General features: G+C 44.3%; 1 protein-coding gene across 1 annotated transcript in view; it reads right to left on the bottom strand.

The window, feature by feature from the left end:
- Positions 1 to 261: 261 nt before the first annotated feature.
- The window catches only part of LOC138609485 (NLR family CARD domain-containing protein 3-like), an 18577-nt gene continuing 6832 nt past the window's right edge, over positions 262 to 12006 (bottom strand). The window contains exons 5-11 of the mRNA XM_069682117.1: positions 11244 to 11366; positions 10866 to 11094; positions 8912 to 10703; positions 8628 to 8801; positions 8239 to 8406; positions 968 to 1014; positions 262 to 881 (exon numbers count right to left, since the gene is read on the bottom strand). Of these exons, the coding sequence (XP_069538218.1) occupies positions 262 to 881; positions 968 to 1014; positions 8239 to 8406; positions 8628 to 8801; positions 8912 to 10703; positions 10866 to 11094; positions 11244 to 11366 (3153 nt within the window). The remainder of the gene's footprint in view (positions 882 to 967; positions 1015 to 8238; positions 8407 to 8627; positions 8802 to 8911; positions 10704 to 10865; positions 11095 to 11243; positions 11367 to 12006) is intronic.

Here is a 12006-nt window from a genome sequence, read left to right as displayed (position 1 = left end):
ACACACGCACACACACACACACACACACACACCATATGAACATATCAATGTAAGCTCAAGCTGTACATTCATATCTGGTGGGATTGACTACAAAGCAGTTGAGTTTTGTTCGTCCGTCCGACGTTTTAAAACGTGACGGAGAAAAAGTTCACATTGTTAATGACGGTGTTAAGAGACGAGTGATTCCACTGACAGACGATGTGATCCTGCTCAGACCAAACTGATGTGCAGAGAGAGCGTTTCAGGAGGAGACTCTCCCTCTTACAGAGAACACAGAGACACTGAGGGGTTGAAGGCAGGAGGCGGTAGACCGATGAACATTGACTCTACCTTTAACCCGAACTTTGACCGTAAACTTGACCAACTCCAGAACCCAAACCCAGGATAAAGAGGTTCAGTGAAGGTGGTGCTGAAGGTGTGGAGGTGGATCAGTGTGTCAGAGGAGACTCTGTAGAAGGACAGAGTGCCAGCAGGACAGTCCACATACACTGCTACTCTACCAGAGGAGGAGGAGGAGGAGGAGGAGGAGGAGGAGGAGAGAGGGAGGTCTGTTCCTCTTTTATTGTGCCAGACAGAGTAATCACCATCACAGCAGAACAGACTCCAGGACTGATCATTTTCTCCAAACACACAGTCAGTACTGTCTCCTTTCCTCCTGATTCCTCTGTAACTCACTGATACATGAACCCATCCTCTGCACTCGACCTCCCAGTAACAGCGACCAGTCAGACCAGTCCTACACAGCAGCTGAGGACAGTCAAACCTGTCTGCATGATCAGGATATGTCTGATCCTTCTTCACATGTGTCATCTTCCTGTTGTCTTCAGACAGTTTGATCTTGTTGTTGACTGTGTTTGTGTCAGGTGTGAGCTCACAGGAGTCTGATGGAGAGAACATGACAGCCTCAGTTATTGACAGTGTGATGATACATGATGATGTCACAGTTTGAGGAAGGTTGAATACTTACACTTCCTCAGACCTGGTGTCAACCATCGGGCTCCAGCAGGCTCCACCCTGAAAGGAGGAGGGGTCAGATCAGCACGTCCTCTCACAGCATCAAACACGGACATTACATTACTCTGATACAAACATACAGTATGTGCATCCAGCTCCCCCTGATCCTCTAACACTCTGCTCAGACTGAGAGTGACCCACAGGATGTAATAACATCTGATAACACAGGGAACATCCCACGTCTCCTACACTGCATCCATGTTCCCTCACTGACATCTCAGTCTGTCCCACTGTGATGCATGAGACGCCAGGAAACTCAGGGAGGAGAGAGGAGCCGAGGCTGACGCTCATTAATCACGTGAGTCTGACTTCAGAGTTCGTGCTCGGACTCCTGTGAGCCGACTGTTTGACCTAAAGCAGGACTGGTCTGGACGTCCTTTGTCCCCTCTTCTTCTCTCGTCGCTCTTGGCTTCACGCTGAGTCGTCTTTCCTCCTGAACTGAACTGAAGATTCTCAGATGGACTGCAACATAAAAGACCGTCTGTAGCTCCTCAGGCTCTGATCTGTGCTGGCCTCCAAACACTGAACCATCTGCACCAAACCCCTCAGTCTGTCTCTCGTGTCCCGTGTCCCTGTATGAACCCTTGTTAGTCATTCACCATAAGTAGACTGGGTGAAACACAAAGTAACCTGAAGGCCTGAGCAACAGATATGTTTTTAACTGGTTCTTGAAGGACTCAGCAGAGTCAGTAGAGCGGATAGCTATAGGCAGGGCGTTGCAGAGGCTTGGTGCTCGGGCCTCAAAAGCACAGTCACCACGAGTCTTACAGAGAAACTTGCAGGTTGGAGACCCCAGTGGATCAGTGTGTAGGAAAATGATTTAGTGATTATATTTTCAATGACATATATTAATACGTTACAGTACATACATTTTGTTCTGTACGGTTTCTTTTATTTCCACATCAAAACAGAGAACCGGATGTGACGTCACATAAGGGAGTCCTGCCGATTAATGACGGGTTTCATATTAATATGGATCTAAATCCCACTCTCGTCATTAATGTTACTTAATACGCATACAACGGACCACTGGCTTATAATGCTGAGCCTGTTGGGCGTCAAAGAGACCAGGAACAGGTCAGGAGGTCACGAGGAGAAATAACGGCCACAGGAGAGACATCGAGCTGTAGTGAGACGAGAACCAGTGGACACCTGGGCAGGTGTCGTGATGAGTGAGCGGCGTTAGCTAGTGACATCTGACGCTGTGCTCACATCACAACTCTGCACAGTTGATCTCATACCGAAGGCTACAACAAATCACGAGTAGTAGCAAGTGGGAGCATTAATACTGACCCACTACAGTTACTGGGCGAGTGTCAGCTTGTATCAGATGTGTTTCGTACTGCCTTCTATAGCGGTGAATCCAAACTATGTTTCACGGTGCCACAGCGGTGTGTGAGAGAGAGGGAGACAGAGCACTGACAGATTCTTCTTATACCATCATTTGGAGTTAGCACACTTTAAAAGACGTTTGGTCCACAGCTCACGTTTGGGCCGATGAATCTGCTGCTGACAGTGAACCTGCTGCTGTGTGTACTGAAGGGACCGCACCGGCCATCAGTCCCAGCCTTGCATTCAATACACGGAAATGATTATATCTCGTGTTCTTGTACAATGCAATGTTAATGTGTGGCCCGCTCGATCGAACTCAGTCGCATGTGGCAGCGGCTCATAACGCCATAAAGCTGGATTGATGTCAACAGATGGATCTTTGGTCATTTTGGGGTTTTGTCTGATGTTACATAAACAAAGTCTTGGCGTTCAGAATCTGAAACTCTCTGAATCAAATTCAGTCGATAAATAAACTTTTGAAGCTTCTAAAGATGAAGGTGAGAACGCAGCAGCCAGCGGCACTCTGGCTCCGCTTGTCTCCTCTACTCCTCCCTCCCCCTTACTACAGGTGTCCCTGAAAACAGACACACACACACACACACACACACACACACACACACACACACAACTAAACCTGTGGTAACGATGTGCGAGGTGCGTGTGTGTAGCCTGTATGAGTATGTGTTAGACAGAGCGCACCTGAAAGTAAGGCTCACATGCCACCAAACTTCAAATTGGCTGCTACGCTTCATTTCGTTTCTAAGGGGGGTTTATCTGACGAAATCCGTTCCCTCTCATAAAGAGGTAGCCTCAGGAAATTCATTTTAGTCCACATCATTCTTTAGGTGACTCGCGAGCCACCCGAGGGACACCTCCGGCCAGCTGATCACTTACTAATAACAGCTGATCAGTTACTAATAACAGCTGATCACTTACTTATAACAGCTGATCACTTACTAATAACAGCTGATCACTTACTTATAACAGCTGATCAGTTACTAATAACAGCTGGTCACTTACTAATAACAGCTGATCACTTACTTATAACAGCTGATCACTTACTAATAACAGCTGATCACTTACTTATAACAGCTGATCAGTTACTAATAACAGCTGGTCACTTACTAATAACAGCTGATCACTTACTAATAACAGCTGGTCAGTTACTAATAACAGCTGATCACTTACTAATAACAGCTGGTCAGTTACTAATAACAGCTGATCAGTTACTAATAACAGCTGATCACTTACTAATAACAGCTGATCACTTACTTATAACAGCTGATCAGTTACTAATAACAGCTGATCAGTTACTAATAACAGCTGATCACTTACTAATAACAGCTGATCACTTACTTATAACAGCTGATCAGTTACTAATAACAGCTGATCACTTACTAATAACAGCTGGTCAGTTACTAATAACAGCTGATCACTTACTAATAACAGCTGGTCAGTTACTAATAACAGCTGGTCAGTTACTAATAACAGCTGATCACTTACTAATAACAGCTGATCACTTACTTATAACAGCTGATCAGTTACTAATAACAGCTGATCAGTTACTAATAACAGCTGATCACTTACTTATAACAGCTGATCAGTTACTAATAACAGCTGATCACTTACTAATAACAGCTGATCACTTACTAATAACAGCTGATCACTTACTAATAACAGCTGATCACTTACTTATAACAGCTGATCAGTTACTAATAACAGCTGATCACTTACTAATAACAGCTGATCACTTACTTATAACAGCTGATCAGTTACTAATAACAGCTGATCACTTACTAATAACAGCTGGTCAGTTACTAATAACAGCTGGTCAGTTACTAATAACAGCTGATCAGTTACTAATAACAGCTGATCACTTACTAATAACAGCTGATCACTTACTTATAACAGCTGATCAGTTACTAATAACAGCTGATCAGTTACTAATAACAGCTGATCAGTTACTAATAACAGCTGATCACTTACTTATAACAGCTGATCAGTTACTAATAACAGCTGATCAGTTACTAATAACAGCTGATCACTTACTTATAACAGCTGATCAGTTACTAATAACAGCTGGTCACTTACTTATAACAGCTGATCAGTTACTAATAACAGCTGATCACTTACTAATAACAGCTGATCAGTTACTAATAACAGCTGATCACTTACTAATAACAGCTGATCACTTACTAATAACAGCTGATCAGTTACTAATAACAAATAATAATCCATCCAATCACAGACATTCTTTGCTCCAAGACATACTTTAAACCAGGAGAGCGCCCCTGTGCTGCCATCACATCAATTGATCAGGATCATGATTGAAAACGTGGCATGCTGTGTTCAGAGCAGTTTACTGTCACTGCCGCCTGTGGTACTGGCTATCAGCCGGCTCGTGTGTTTGGTGTGCGTTTGTGTGTGTGCGTGTGTGCGTGTGTGTGTGCGTGTGTCTGTGTGTGTGTGTGTGTGTGTGTGTGTGTGCGTGTGTCTGTGTATTTAGCTGGAAGCTGCGTTATAGATTTAAAAGTTGGCTCCTGTAATGAGTGATTGACACAACAATAAAGCACTGCTCGACATGTTTCTGGGTGAAAAGCATTCGGTGCTCCTTACTGCAAAGCAGCACGACTCTGGATGTGCTGTAAATGATCAGTATTCTCAAGAGAATCAGGAAAACTCATGCAATGTGCCTATGTAATATTGATGAGCGTGCACGTGGCTCTGGTTGTGCACATGGTCATGTACATGGGCTTGTGTACACAGGCAACTGGAAAACATATTAAACCATATTATATTCACAGATTTTTTTTTACTCAAAATCGTGTATTGATACGTGTGCACGTGCGTGTGTGCGTGCACATGGGTATGTGCGTGAATGTGCGCGAGTGCCTTTGTTTCATGGATGATGTGTGAAGTGACGAAGGTGAACACTTTGTGTATGTGTTTGTGCAAACATCTAGAAACACGTGTTTTATAGTTCATGATTCATCTGAATAAACACCTAAAAATGTTCTGCAAACTTTAAAGGCCTTTTCCTGAATCAGGACTCGCTGAGTCGTTGTTTAATGAGACATGTTTTGCTTCATACTTGGAGTACAAAACAAAATAATGACATCATCGGGAAGCTAAGAATCTCCTCTTTCCAACAATGTATAAAACTCAAAATGTGTGTCCGGGTCAAAGTGACTGAAGATGATAGAGCAGGTCACATATATCAATACTGTAACTCAATTCATATCTCAATAATTGTTTAAAGTACAGACGAGGCCTCTACAATAAAGAAAGAGGACAGTGTGGATGCAGCCATGAACTGAGAACAGGGAAATGTAACTCATCAATAAGTTTCTGCTGTGAATAAATAAAAGATGCACTTTAGTCTGTCTCTGACTGATGGCATGAAATATTCAAAAACTCCAGAACGTGATGTTAAACTCCAGAGTCTGTCCGACCGAATTAGCTTAATCTGCCGTCTCCAGCAGATTTGTGTCGTTCTGACGGACAAACACACGATTACAAGTTCATTTAAACACAGCGTGCCGGACAGAAATGCTTCCCCTGAGGTAACTCTCCGTTTGTGACGGTTTAATGAAGGCATTAGCTTTATCAAGAATTAGTGCTAAAATAGCTTCACCAGTGGCGTTAGCTTATTAATAGCTTTACTACCACGGTATACTGTCCTACGCTGCCTTATCAGCGGCCCGGCTGTGGGCCCATCACAAAACGGAGAGGAGACAAAATAGACGGTATTTCAGTCGTTTGTTTTTAAATGAACGTTAGAAACTGTAATCGTGCGTCTGTCCGTGTAAACGGACACTAATCTGCTGGAGGCGGACACATCATCAGCACTGCACAACAAACAGACACTCCTCATTGAAAAATAACTCATGTTTATCCCAGAGGAGACCGGAGAAGTTGTAACTTCCTGTAATTCATCACGTGAGCTACACAAGCCACGGCATTGGCTGGCTGCCCCCAGTGACGTTTTCACAGCGCATGCCGTGCATCATCACAAAAACCAACTAATCGATGATGAAATTCGTTGCCAACTATTTTAATCATCGATATCAATCGATTTAATCGATAAGTTTTTGCAGCCCTAGTCTCACACGGTCCTGGTTGTGACATCCCGTCCTAAACTCCATGATAACGCTTGCAACACATCGTGACCGAGGATAAACAGAGTCTCGTCTCTTCACCTGCACAAAACGCACCCAGGCACGAAAGCTAGCTGCGCTCCTCTTCCTGTCAGGAGAACAGCGGCTCGACCAACACAAACTAAAGAAATAACCATCATAAGAACTGGCGAAATGCAGTCACTACCACCTACTTCTGCACGTTGAGATAAGGCAGAGTCAGACACTGCGAGTCCCTCTTGTGATGTCATATGACGCCATGTTGGAAACCAAAGCTGTTTAAGCAGCTTCCCTGGAAACGGCCACTTTTTCCTCTAAATTTGTGCCCTTATGTCTGTAAATCATTTACAATCAAGAATCAAGTTTTTTCACAGCCATATTCAGACAAATTGAGTATTACAAAATGTAACCAGTAAGTTGCTCTTTAAGGCGTGTGAACGGACAACAGTGTGTTGGACTTTAGAGAACGGGCTGAAGAGTACAGCTGGATGAGTTCTGCCAGATATTCTGGGGCTGACCGTGTAGGGCTCTAAAGGTGAGGGTGAGAATTTTGAACTTGATTCTGTAAGCAGCAGGGAGCCAGTGAACAGATCTCAGTACAGGAGTGATGTGAGACCGTTCGAGTTGGTGAGAAGTCTTGCTGCAGCATTCTGTACTGACTGTAGGAGACTGAGGGCGGACATGCTGAGTGAGTCGAAGAAAGAGATACAGTAGTCAGTGCGGGATGAGATGAGGGCATGTATGAGCACCTCAAGTTCAACAGGTGAAACTGAAGATCTGAGTTTACTTGAGTTTCGTAATTGGTAAAAAAGGCATGATCCTGTTAGCTGCTTTACACGGCTGTCAAGTGATGCTGAGCGACTGAAGACTACTCCTAAATAGTGGAGCTTAGAGTGAGCTGCAGAGGAGCGGGGCCCAACGTTTTGCATAATTATGGGAACAAGTTTATCTTGGGCAACAACCACAACCTGCGTTTTATCATCATTGACTTGTAAATAATCCTCAGTAGTCCTGTGCCATACAGCCTTTAGGCATGGGTTTGGAGCGTAGACAGCCTGAAGGCCTCGCTGGGTTTGAATGAAAGTTAAGCTGAATATTATCTGCATATAAATTATACTGTATATATTTAAATGTTTTGTAATCTGAACAAGGGGCAGGAAGTAGATGGAAAATAGCAAAGGCCCTAGGACCGAGCCCTGTGGTACCCCACTAGATAGTGGAGAGGAGTCAGACACAAATTCCCCAATAGGAACAGTGAAAGATCTGTGAGCACGAAACGATGAGAACCAATCTAATGCTGTGTCTGAAATTCCCAAACAATCATGTAGCCCCTTGATGAGGATTTGATGGTCTACTGTGTCAAAGGTGGATCTGAGATCAAGGAGAACTGTCATTAGATACCCTCAAGAGAGCAGACGAGTGCCGTTATGGAACCCTGACTGTCCCTCGCCCAGCAGTGAGTTGGTAGACACAATTTTCTCTGATAATTTGGAGAGAAAAGGTTGTTTGAATATTGGCCTATAATTCATTGACAAAACAGGATCTAAGCTTGTTTTCTTTAATATGGGCTGGATAACAGCAAGTTTCAAGTAGGTGGGGACACATCCTTTAGAAAGAGGAGTTTTAAATCATTTAAACAGCAGGGCCAATAGTAGGAAAAACTCTAGTACTTATATCAAAAAGACAGAGCACATGTTTCCAGCTCTTCCTCCTTTATCACACTGTGTGTCTGTGGCTGCAGCAGGACTCCTCATACCTGAGAGTGTCCAGACTCCAGAGTGGATCCTCCAGTCGCGCAGACAGCAGCTTCACTCCTGGTTCTCCTGGATGATTGTAGCTCAGATCCAGCTCTCTGAGGTGGGAGGAGCTCAGAGCCGAGGCCAGAGAAGCACAGCCTTCCTCTGTGATCAGACAGCCTGAGAGCCTACACACACACACACACACACACACACACACACTTAAGGTTATCTGAGTGTACTGTGTCAGATACAACAAGAAACTGTCTCAACAAGTAAATATTTTAATGACTGCAACTGTTTCCATCAGTTCAAAATCCTGACATGAGTGAAGCAGTTTAAATAAATGAAGCTGAAAATGCAGAGATGTGTCTTGAATCATTTAACACTGACTGCTCTGTGATCTTACCTGAGAGTCTCAAGTCTACAGTTTGGATTCTCAAGTCCAGCAGACAGCAGCTTCACTCCTGAATCCTGCAGGTTATTGTTACTCAGGTCCAGCTCTCTCAGACTAGAGGATGTGGAGCTGAGGACTGAAGACAGAGCCTCACAGCTTCTCTCTGAGAGGTTACAGCCACTGAGTCTGGAGGCACGATGCAAAGGTAAAAGACAAGTAGTTAGAATTGATTCTCTCCTGCTGATATTAAAGTTTTGTTTCTGTCATATATTTAGTGTAAATATTAATGTGCTTACAGAGCTTTGTTGGCGGCTTTGACCACTGGCAGCAGCCTCAGAAGAGCCTCCTCTGAAGCAGAGTACTTCTTCAGGTCAAACACGTCCAGATCTTTTTCTGATGACAGTAAGATGAAGCCCAGAGCTGACCACTGAGCAGGAGACAGTTTCTCTGTGGAGAGACGTCCTGATCTCAGGGACTGTTGGATCTTCTCCACTAGAGAACTATCATTCAGTTCATTCAGACAGTGGAACAGATTGATGCTTTTCTCTGCAGACAGATTCTCACTGATCTTTGTCCCAATGTACTCGACTGTTTCCTTTTTGGTCTGTGAACCACTTCCTGTCTGTGTCAGCAGACCTCTCAGGAGACTCTGATTGGTTTCTAGTGAAAGACCGAGGAGGAAGCGGAGGAACAAGTCCAAGTGTCCGTTTGGACTCTGTAAGGCCTGGTCCACAGCACTCTGATAGAAACCTGTTGTTTCTCTGAACACTTTAGACCACCAGGTTGTTTGTTCTCCTGACAGCAGATTGACACCAGAGTTGATGAACTTCAGATAGACATGAAGAGCAGCCAGAAACTCCTGAACGCTCAGATGGATGAAGCAGAACACCTTGTCCTGGTACAGTCCTCTCTCCTCTTTAAAGACCTGTGTGAACACTCCTGAGTACACTGAGGCTGCTCTGATATCGATGCCACACTCTGTCAGGTCTGACTCATAGAAGATCAGGTTTCCTTTCTGCAGCTGCTCAAAAGACAGTTTTCCCAGAGACTCAATCATCTTCCTGCTCTCTGGACTCCAGTGTTTATCTGTCTCAGCTCCTCCATCATACTTGATGTTCTTCAGTTTGGTCTGAACCACCAGGAAGTGGATGTACATCTCAGTCAGGGTCTTGGGCAGCTCTCCTCCCTCTCTGGTCTTCAACACATCCTCCAGAACTGTAGCAGTGATCCAGCAGAAGACTGGGATGTGGCACATGATGTGGAGGCTTCGGGATGTCTTGATGTGGGAGATGATTCTGCTGGCCTGCTCCTCATCTCTGAATCTCTTCCTGAAGTACTCCTCCTTCTGAGGGTCAGTGAACCCTCTGACCTCTGTCACCATGTCAACACGCTCAGGAGGGATCTGATTGGCTGCTGCAGGTCGTGTGGTTATCCAGAGGCGAGCAGAGGGAAGCAGTTTCCCTCTGATGAGGTTTGTCAGCAGCACATCCACTGAGCTGGACTCTGTGACATCAGTCAGGATCTCATTGTTGTGGAAGTCCAGAGGAAGTCGACACTCATCCAGACCGTCAAAGATGAACACAACCTGGAACTCTTCAAAGCTGCAGATTCCTGCTTCTTTGGTTTCAGTGAAGAAGTGATGAACAAGTTCCACCAAGCTGAACTTCTTCTCTTTCAGCACATTCAGCTCTCTGAAGGTGAAGGGAAACATGAACTGTATGTCCTGGTTGGCTTTGTCTTCAGCCCAGTCCAGAGTGAACTTCTGTGTTAAGACTGTTTTCCCAATGCCAGCCACTCCCTTTGTCATCACTGTTCTGATTGGTCCATCTCTTCCAGGTGAGGCTTTAAAGATGTCTTCTTGTCTGATGGTTGTTTCTGGTCTGTCTGGTTTCCTGGATGCTGATTCGATCTGTCTGACCTCATGTTCATCATTGACCTCTCCAGTCCCTCCCTCTGTGATGTAGAGCTCTGTGTAGATCTGATTCAGAAGGGTTGGGTTTCCTGCTTTAGCGATCCCCTCAAACACACAGTGGAACTTCTCCTTCAGGTTAGACTTCAGTTTCTGTCGGCACTCTGGAGCTGAGCATTCTGAAAGAAAAGACAACAAATAAAAAATGATATAGAGATTTATAAATGAAACAATATAATTCCTCTTACGAACACATATACAGACCTGTTCCCCTTCATCTCTTGTGACATTTATAAATACCACATTTCACCATCATGTTAAATCTGTTAAAACTCTCTTACTGCTCTGCAGACAGTCAGCCAGCTCCTCCTGCTTCATTCTCCTCAGGAAGTCCACAGTGATCTTCAGAAAAGCCTCTCTGCTGCTCCTCCTTTGCTCGTCTTCCTCAGGATCGAACTCCTCCTCATCCTCCCTCTGACTCTCTAAGCATTCTGGGTAATCTGAACTCAGATCCTTCTGGATCTTCTTCAGCTCGTTCTTCACAAATGTGATGATGTTCTCCTCCAGCAGCTGGAACAGAACTTTGTATGAGTGAAACATCAAACTAAAATCAAAACAAACATCAGGTCCTTGTTGGACAGACCGAAGAGTCTAAAAAGTGCAGCTCGAGATCATTGTGAACAGAACAGATGTAAAGTAGTTGTTGTACAGGTACAGACCATAAATATGGAGTCCAGGTGTGTTCGATGCTTCTTGGCAGACTGACCACTGGAACCCTCTGTAGGTTTGTAGGGGGCGCTATTGAGCCATTTTACCACACCCCATCCTGGGAGCCAAATCACCTAAAAATGTATTTTGTTTTTAATGTGTGCATAGAGTTTCATGAGTTTTCAAGCACCTGTTACCCTTAAGAAAATTCTGTTTCATGGCAACAGGAAGTCGCCACGCCCCCCCAAGGACACATCCTTTGAAAACAAAGATAAAGCATGATGTGAAGCGGTGATGTGTTCCATTGAGAGATGTTCAGCCAACAAGTCAAGCCATTGTGACGTTGTTCATTTGCGCCTGTATTTCCAGGAGCTGTCTTTTTTGCAGTGGTCAAGGTGATACGTATGGCATTATGGTGTTTGTGTAGGTTTAGGTGATTGATGGATGTGAGGTCTTATTATTATAGTTATTGTATTAATCCAGAAGTTTTGGGCTGGTGTGCAAAGCCACACTGAGTGGAAGTAATTGTCTGTGGTGTTTAAATTACATTGGTGGCATATATCAGCGTCTGTGCATTCTGTGTTGTGTGTGTTCTGTGTATAGTTTTATATTGAATGAGTTGTAATCTTGGGTTGTTGCTCATCGAGAAGATGTTGTTGCAAATTTGTTTCCAGAGAGTTGTGTCAGTATTGATTGAGAGATCTTTTTCCCAGTGTGTGGTGGGGATTGATGTGGTGGGTCTGTTGTTGACGAGGTCAGTCCGTATCATTCTGA

The sequence above is a fragment of the Semicossyphus pulcher genome, unplaced genomic scaffold, assembly GCF_022749685.1.
Source record: "Semicossyphus pulcher isolate SPU_LCO1_2020_fin unplaced genomic scaffold, fSemPul1.0.p SCAF_5, whole genome shotgun sequence".
In the NCBI taxonomy this organism is placed as follows: domain Eukaryota; kingdom Metazoa; phylum Chordata; class Actinopteri; order Labriformes; family Labridae; genus Semicossyphus; species Semicossyphus pulcher.
Note: the sequence above shows the minus strand (reverse complement) of the source record. Positions and strands in the feature narration are given on the sequence as shown.